The sequence below is a fragment of the Mesitornis unicolor genome, unplaced genomic scaffold (genome assembly GCF_000695765.1).
Source record: "Mesitornis unicolor isolate BGI_N332 unplaced genomic scaffold, ASM69576v1 scaffold12231, whole genome shotgun sequence".
Lineage (NCBI taxonomy): Eukaryota > Metazoa > Chordata > Aves > Mesitornithiformes > Mesitornithidae > Mesitornis > Mesitornis unicolor.
In genome coordinates this window covers 1-9,149 of record NW_010161724.1, presented here as the reverse complement: position 1 = coordinate 9,149, position 9,149 = coordinate 1, and the positions used below count along the sequence as shown (strand labels likewise).

Genomic DNA, 9,149 nt, shown 5'->3' with positions numbered 1-9,149 from the left:
AAGTGAAAAAGTCCAAAAATACTTTATGTACCAGTGAGTGCTTTATCACAGCCTCTCTGTATTTGGGAAGAGGAAAATAAGCAGAAAGTCTTCCACAACTAACAGGTTTAATATAAGCTAGCAACACTTCATTTGTACTTAGAAAAGAAAAAAAAACAGGCAGTGTGGTGAGCAGAAAAGACGTAGTCATTCTGGATTAGATGTTTAGCATTTACAGTATGTGGAAAACTCTACCAAACTTACAAATCCTAAAACCTAACAAAATATTTTATCCTAAAAACCACTGGAGAAGCTTATCCAATAATGCATTATGGAAGCACAGCACACTGTGGGGGACACTTCAGTTTACAGAAGTGGAGTTCAAAATTAAGATATTAATTATGACACTTCAGACAAAACTATAGTTACCTACTATAGAACACAGCTGAGTATCAGTATCACCATCTGTTTGTATGTCAGACACAAACGGGTTCATGCTAGATCATCACACCTTAAATCAATTTTTGTCCTTACTTTTGTGCCATTGGTATAAGAATCTGTTTCATTTCATCCAAGATGGCCTCTCTCTTTTCAGGCTGAGCTTCTAACACTTTATCCAACGTTGGGACAAGTGGTGTCTGAAATGAATGCACAATCAGAGGCTTAACATTCCCAGTAAGTATTAGAGTTCATAGAAAATTATTATCTTTAATGATTTTTCAATCAGAATTCATGAACAGTTTCACAAGCAAAATGAATTTTCTGCAAAACTAACAGTTTTTAAAATATTAAAAATAAGCTCATCTACTTTGAGCAAGTCAGAAGCTGTATACTTACATTTCTACAAACTGAGTATTCATCATTAGCAAACAAAAGCTACTTCTATGGTGTGGACTGTTCCTTGCTAATTACAGTCAGCTCCTCTTGAGACTGTCAGATACAAAGTAAAATGCACAAAACTGGCATAGCGTTAAGGGACTCCCAAGCTAAGCAGAAACCCTGCATGACATACACGTGTCATGGAGCAACACAGCAGTAAGCAAACTGAGAAGTTAATCAAGGCCAAGGAAATTCCAGTTCAAGAACAGCAGAGAGAAGGAACATAAACAATATGTCTTAAATACAGAAGTACTTCCTGGTATCTCATCTAAACAATTACACTGGTCACTCTTGTAAAAGAGCCCATTGTTAGTCTGACTAAATAGAAAATTAGAAGAAATGTATTTCTAAATGTCCCTGCTGGGCGTGTGTGTGTGTGTGTGTGTGTAAAGAGTTGGGGACAGGAAGGGAAAAAAGTGAAAACTCCAAGAAATTCCAGGTCTTGCTAAGGATTACATTGCTGCTTCTTATAAACCATGTACTCTTGAGTCTCAGGTATGTATTGCAATGTAAGATTACTTGAAGCACTCATGCCAAGAATGCTAGAATGATGGAAGCTAACACTGCACTTGATTTCAGAGGCTGTTCTAGTCCCAATACAAATTACAGCCCACAAACACAGTAAAAGCCTTTCTATTAGTGCTGCAAAATGCTTTACTAAAACTTATAAAAACCTGTAAAGACAAGAATAACAACATGGTTCCAAAATGAAATGTTAATTTCTTACAAAATTTTAACAGAAATCTTGGGTAAAAGTGTGCTGTGTTGTATAGTGGGGTTCAAAAGTCACTCGAGTGTTGTCAGTCATTGTGTAAAACAGTTTTGTACTTTGTAGCAAATAAAGCTACTTGTGCCTCTACTGGAAACCAATATTCCAAATCAGCAAGAACAAAGAATGGAAGTCAAAAGAAAGGAGGCTGCACTTTTCAAAAAGGTTCCCACTGCCTGGTGAGGATCTATATCCAAATGGTTTCAAGAGAATTCAAGTCCTATAGTCTCCATGGGAAAAGAAAACAAATCCAAAACTTAAGCCTAAATGGCATACAGATACAAATACATTATGCCCACATTCAGTTTTCACAATACATAAGGCAGCTCTGGCACAAAAGCCATCTGCAGCAATAATGAGGAATGCAAGGATGACCACTTTAGGCAAGACACCATTACACTACAATAACTGCAACTACATGCTATTAGACTGTCTCTGATGAGCAGAGCAAGCTCATACATGGACATATTTTCATAGTTCAAATTGAAAAAACACAACAATTTAATCCAAAATAGAAATGTACAAGTAAACACAACATTTAAACATGCTAAACCAGACTGCATTTGGACAGTCGACAAATAAATTTAACCAAAAGAAACAGTAGGTAAGATAGTTAAAATAGTACTATAGTTGCTAAAGCACCTCAGACCACAAAGTATTGAAATGTCACCTTGTAAACCTGGAAAGTGTTCCCATATAGTTCTTCCGTCAGCATATTCCTCTGCTCCAGAATGGCTTTATCATTATATGCATATTCCACTACAGCAGATGCTTCAGCATGACGGAGCATTTTTTTCACATGGCCTTTAAAACTTTTTATTATTTCTGCAACTTGTGGTTTTGTCCTGTTTCAAAGGAAAAGACAGCAAGAATTAAAACTTTAGAACTTCAGGGATAAGGTGACCTATCAATAGTTTCATTTTTGGAAGCACATTTAGGTGGTAAGTTTTAGCATAGAAACCAGGAAATACATGCGTCTGGATCAGCCTTCTGTTATATATGAAAATACAGCAGAAAACCAGGAATCTGGAGAATAAGGCATTTTGAGGAAAGGGAAAGAAAATAAACCAGAGGATAAATTTACAGCATGAAAAGGTGCCTTCCTGAAACATTAAGCAGAGAAAATTTTTAAAAGCCATTTTTTTCTGTAAGGCAAAGATCAACATTTAGCATATATTAGAGCTTTTTTTAGCATATGTTTTCCTTGATGGGTACAGCATTAGCTTTAATTTTTGCAAAATGAAAACGGCCATTAGCAATACTACACTCTCCTTTTTTGTCACTATTCTAAAGATGTTTTCAGAGACATATTTTGTCATTCATTATCAATACACTATAGATTAAGAGCAGTATTCACACTGGAAATGAAACAAAACAACACAGCTAAGCAAATTCACTTCATACTCACCCATACATAAGAAACTTCTTCACAATATTTCTAGAATATTTTGACTTGCTCAATTCTATTAGGCTATCTGTAAGAAGGGAAAAACATTCAGCTGGTTTCACTTTTCACTCCTTAACACTACAAAACAAGATGCCATTATTTCAAATAGTTAAGAACTCACTAGGAATGATGCATCATTTCAGCAGAAAGTAAAAAATACTCAAAAGAAAAGAATATGGCTTGCTTTAATGCACTCTAACAACACAGAAGCATATAGGTAAAATGTAAATGGGAAGAGAGTACCTTTCAATTCTTCAAATGTCTCTTGCCTTTGCTTCTCATTACCATACTGAATAAAGCACTGGATGACTCGAGTTGAATCATGTGCAAATGCCAGCTACAGGACAGAGATATTTAATTATCCTAGGCTGTTCAGACAGCATTATGCACAAATTTATTTTAATGCACTAGCTCTTTTATATAGTTTCCTGCCACATGTAGCATGTAACGCCAATTATAAAAGTAGTTATTTGTTCATAACATATTAAGTTTTAAGGTTTACTACTTTGCAAGTACCCTGTCAAACAAAACACAGACAATACTTCCAGTTGCTGACTATTAAGGACATGCATCAAGGTTTTAATACTGAAAGAGAACCATGAAATGGTATCTCTTTTCCTCTCATGTTCTTTGCAATTTCAGAGTGAGCGTGAAATTATAGTTCAATTTCAGCATGGAATACCAATAATAACTTTAAAATCCAACATGTATATTAATGCAAATTTATACATTTCAAGAATAAAGCAGAACAACTGTTTAGTACAGTTCAGTATCAGGACATTAATTTCTCTAAAACAAAGCTGCAAAGCAACAATTATAATTAATCAAAACTCTGAGTGGCTGTTTCTGAACTTCAGTTAACACAGAATTTCAATGGATTAAAGCTGCTTGGCAAAACAGACAGCCTTATAATAGCTAGCTGATAGACAAAGCATGCCAGGACTACTGTCCTTAAATCCAAGTGGCAAATGCAGCCTTTCAACCCTGTTTTTGTACTTTTACTCAGTTTTAAAAAATCCCTGTAGCTTTTGGAAGAACAGGCTAGTACTATATTATTAAAACTTCATTTATATTACACCATTCTTTAAAGAAGTTTTTGTGAATTTGTGCCCTGTGGAACTAATTTTTCTTACACTTTTAATTTTTCCATGAAGAAGCATGTGTAGTTCGTTCATTAACTTTTCTCGCTTCTCTTTATCGCATTTCTTCCTACAAACAAAATAGTAAAACAATCGTAATTGAGGAAGTAGCTTATTGTAGTGTGACTCACTTATATATACAAAGAAGCAAGAGAGCACAAAATAAAATCAAGTTAGCTGCTGCTAATCTAAATTTACATTGTCATTCATTAAACCTGTAGATAGCGGTAATTAAGTGTTTTCAGTTCCTAGAAACCAAACTATATTTCCTCTTTATTCTCTTCTGAGTAAGAATGTTATTAAAAGGAACATAAACTCAAATCTGCAGTCAGAGTTGTTTACAGATCTGAAGATCTATAAGCCTCTTACACCCAAAACTGCAAAGCACAGACACACTTGTGATGTGTGGCCCCAGTTCTAGAATTACACCTGCTCCAAGTATACAAACCTCCTTAAAAACTCATGCAGTGATCCCACTGCAAAATCAAGCTGAGTCAGTACCTGCTCTGTGCTTGAGGATGCAAAAAATAGGACAACTCTTACGCAATTATTCACATATTTTAACCTAAAATGCAAGTGACCTCAATCCAGACATTTCTAGCACCATGGGTGACCACACTTTGCTCAAACCATCTACGCAATGCAGGTAATGTTATCATTCACCCATGGAGTATCACTGTGGAAACACAGTTCAATATAATTACAAGAAGAGAAAGACAGTCTTGCAACTTATGACTAAAAGGTAACTGAAAGAAAGAAAGAGAGAAAGAAAGAGAGGAAGAAAAAAAAAGTATCATTATTACCTTCTCACACTTTCCCATATTTGCTTTGATTTTACAATTATGTCATAATTACTTTTATCATTATGTTGTCTGGTTTGCTTTAACTCCTTCCTTTGCTTTTTGAAGTCATTCCACTTCGGTTTCTTAGAATCTGATCCTGGAGACAAAAATAAATACATTTTCAATAATAAAAGATGAGCAATTGAATACTTTATCAGTACAAACTGTGACAGCTCTGTGATTTGAATTGCTAACAATTCAGGAACTCTGCCTCCAGGTACCCAGCTAGCTAATATTGAAGTGTAAATATTTAATAAATATGCTAAGCTAGTAATTTCCACTTCTAGAATACCAGAAGAACAAGGCAAATAATAATTTTTCCTCAAAGCTCTGTCAGACAATGCATTGCAAACCTCTTAATAGCTTGAAAATTGACTCAAAAGGCAGCTAGCAGCCCCAGGTATTTCTCCCTTTTTAGTTTATCCTCTACTCATATATACCTTTTCCCTTTCTCAAATGAAGGGCCCTAACTCAACGATACATACCTGAAATCTCAGAGAGAGGAAAAAAAATTAAAGCCTTTTTACTTGCTTAATCTTTTTATTCAGTCAAATTACTTAAGCATGCAATTTTACGATATAGCAGCTACAAACTGCCAGACAACAAACTCAGTTAATCTAACTTTATAGAAATTTCTACAAAAACCTCAAATATTTGATTTTAGTTTTGATCATATCTTGCCAAAAACCATCACCTTGTATTATATGGTTTCACAGAAGCAAGTCATGCTAACAATTACTTCTACATGGAACATTACAGACCCAGCTTTAAATTTTTAGACCTTAAAGCACTGCAAAGGAAGGAACAACGTGAAGTTCTCATATATCTCAAACAAAGTTTAAAAAGAAATCCATTTAAACAGTTACAAAACCAGACATTTAGCCTCTGTGTAGAAACACAAAAATAAGCTGTAAAATGTAAAAAGTAGTAACACTGATTTTTTCTGAGTGTTTTTGTTTGTTGTTTGTTTGTTTTAAAAGAGGTATCTAGATAGTTTGAACCACGGAAAATAATAATAAATTATAATAAACTTTATTTCATAAATTTTAGTGTTCCATATCGTATATCCAGTACTTTTAGAACAGAGGATTAAATTTCTTAAACAGTCTATGAAAAATTCTATTTTCCAAATTTGTGTGAAAACAGCCAGTTTCAAGCTAGTCACTTAATACTATCATTAAAATAATCTTAGATTTATGATGGCATACCAATTATTTAAATTTGCTACTGCATTCTTACTTTTTACTTACAAGAAAATTCATAACTGTTGATTGTCATGACTTTGGCCTCAAGCTTAGTCAGGTGAAGTAAATTTTTCCACAGCAAATATTAAACATGAAGTAAACTTGGAGTCACTCAACGATTTTGAAAGGTGATAACAAGGCAGGGGGAAACAAGAAGACCTAGATTAACAATGTGTTACCCAAAACCTAGTTTCTATTGATATCCAGGCTTAAAAATCCACTCACCTCCCTGTTCGCCATCCTGGCGCTTCCTTTTCTTTGCAAAATTCTGTGCCTGCTGCTTATTCTTGAATTGTTTGACACCAGCTCTTCCAGGTCTCAATTGTCCTTTCACAAATTTCTTGGAAATGGATTTAGGCTTTTCCTCCTCGTCTCCTTTGTTAAGATGTTTCTTTGATGGACCAGAATCTATTAACCAACAATACAGAAATTAAAATATTATCCTACAGCTAATGTTGCTTCAAAACAACAGATAATTACACTAACAAGAATTAAACTACTTTGTGATAAAAATTAGACATATAACCATAATTCTAACATGCATCTCAATGCTGGTGTTTTCACTGTAGACCCTAGGTATCTCAGATTTCCCTCCCTAAGTTTTGCCCTGGCATTATTTTCCAGGCAGCAGTATCATAGAACCATTTGGCTGGAAAAGACCTTTAAGATCACTGCATCCAACCACAACCTATCCACTACTAAAACACATCTCTAAGCACCTCATCTACGCATCTTTTAAATATCTCCAGGGCTGGTGACTCCACCACTTCCCTGGGCAACTTATTCCAATGCTTGATAACCCTTTTGGTGAAGAAATTTTTCCTAATATCTAATCTAAACCCCGCCGGCACAACTTGAAGCCATTTCCACTTGTCCTATCACCTGCTACCTGTGAGAAGAGGCCAACACCCACCTCGCTACAACCTCCTTTCAGGTACTTGTAGAGATTGACAAGGTCTCTTCTCAGTCTCCTCCAGGCTAAACAACCCCAAGTTTGTCAGCCACTCCTAGTAAGACTTGTGTCCCAGACCCCTCAGCAGCCTCGCTGCCCTTTTATGGACATGCTCCACTGCCTCAATGTCCTTCTTGTAGTGAAGGACCCAAAACTGGACACAGTATTCAAGGTGCAGTCTCACCAATACCACGTACAGGGAAAGGACCACTTCCCTAGTCCTGCTGGCCACACAATTTCTGATACAGAATTACTCTTATTGCAATTAAGTGTATTTTAGGTCAATCAAATAAAGCTATAGGGCTTGCAATACAGTCTATTTAAAGCATTTCGGCTTTACTTTTTTCCAGATTATTTGATCATACAGTCAGTACAGTTTCAAATGCAAGACAGAATCACAGAATAAGTGAGGTTTCAGGGGACCTCTGGAGGTCATCTGGTCCAATCCCCTTGCTCATGGAGTGCCACCCAAAGCTGGCTGCCCAAGACCATGTTCAGGTGGCTTTTGCATATCTCCAATGTGAGAGACTCCACAACCTCTCTGGGCAACCAGTGTCAGTGCTTGGTCACTCTCACAATAAAGAAGTCTTTCCTGATGTTCACAGGGAACCTCCTGTGTTTCAATTTGTGCCCGTTGCTTCTGGTTGTCACTGGGCACCACTGGAAAGAGCCTGGCTGTCTTTGCATGCTCTCTTCAAGTATTTGTTTACATTGACAAGATGTCCCCTTAGCATTCTCTTCTCCAGGCTGAACGGTCCCAGCTCTCTCAGCCCTTCCTCCTAGAAGATGTTCCAGACCCTTCATCATTTTCATGGCCCTTTGCTGCACTCTCTCCAGTATGTCCATGTCTCTCTTGTACTGGGGAACCCAAAACTGGACACAGAACTTAAGGTGGGGCCCCACCAGTGCTGAGTAGAAGGCAAGGATCACCTTCCTTGACCGGCTAGCAGCACTTCTAATGCAGCCCAAGATCCAATCATCCACCTTTGTCACAACAGCACACTGCTGGCTCATGTTCAACTTTGTGATCACCAGGAGCCCCAGGACCTTTTCTGTGGAGCTGCTTTCCCCCAGCAAGTACTGGTGCATGGAGCTGTTCTCCACAAGTGAAGAACTTTGCAATTCTCCTTGTTGAACTTCATGAGGTTTCTGTTAGACCATTTCATCAACCTGTTGAGGTACCTCTGGAGAGCAGCATGACACTCTGAGGCATCAGGCTGTCCTCTCAGTTCTGCATCGTCAGTAAACATGCCAATGCCACACTCTGCCCCATTATCCATTTCATCAATGAAACCACTGAACAGGACTACAGCCAGCATTGACTCCTGAGGTACACTGCTAGTTACTTGCCTTCAACCAGATTTTGTGACACTGATTACCACTCCCTGGGCCCAGTCATTCAGACAGTTTTCAATCTACCTCACCATCTGTTCATCCAGCCCATAATTCATCAGCACCTCTGTGAGGATCCTATGGGAGACACTGTCAAAAGGTTTACTGTAGTCCATGTGGACAACATCCACTGTTCTTCACTCATTCACCAAGCTAGTAATTTCATGACTTAAGTTTTCCAAGATACACAATAGAGTTCAAGCATGCCTGTGCACAACAATAACCGCTCAGTCAGGACTCCTATTAAGAAGTCTTTGCCTTCTTACCTTTTTTAAATTTTCTTTTCCCGTATGGCACTTTTCCACGAGGTGCTTTTCCACTCTTCCCCACAAACTTCTTTTTACCCTTGGCTTCCATGGCAGCAACACTGCAAACATAGCAAGAGTCAGCATTACTGGACTGCCGTAGCTCTCCTGCTAACCTTATGAAGAAAATGCCGCCTGCGCTTCCCTGAACACTGATTAACACACTTCACGGCCTTACACCCTTCTCAGTGGCGGCCGCCC

At 37.5% G+C, this 9,149-nt stretch overlaps 1 protein-coding gene across 1 annotated transcript in view; it reads right to left on the bottom strand.

Moving 5' to 3' along the window:
* Positions 1–9,000, bottom strand: part of KIAA0020 (KIAA0020 ortholog) — a gene marked incomplete at its 3' end in the record, with an annotated part of 21,958 nt that extends 12,958 nt beyond the window's left edge. Inside the window, exons 1-9 of the mRNA XM_010193419.1 lie at positions 8,910–9,000; positions 6,525–6,707; positions 5,017–5,152; positions 4,208–4,283; positions 3,318–3,411; positions 3,036–3,102; positions 2,298–2,472; positions 514–617; positions 1–56 (exon numbers count right to left, since the gene is read on the bottom strand). The exon at positions 1–56 is cut by the window's left edge and continues 27 nt beyond it. Coding sequence (XP_010191721.1) covers positions 1–56; positions 514–617; positions 2,298–2,472; positions 3,036–3,102; positions 3,318–3,411; positions 4,208–4,283; positions 5,017–5,152; positions 6,525–6,707; positions 8,910–9,000 — 982 coding nt within the window. The remainder of the gene's footprint in view (positions 57–513; positions 618–2,297; positions 2,473–3,035; positions 3,103–3,317; positions 3,412–4,207; positions 4,284–5,016; positions 5,153–6,524; positions 6,708–8,909) is intronic.
* Between the last annotated feature and the right edge of the window lie 149 nt (positions 9,001–9,149).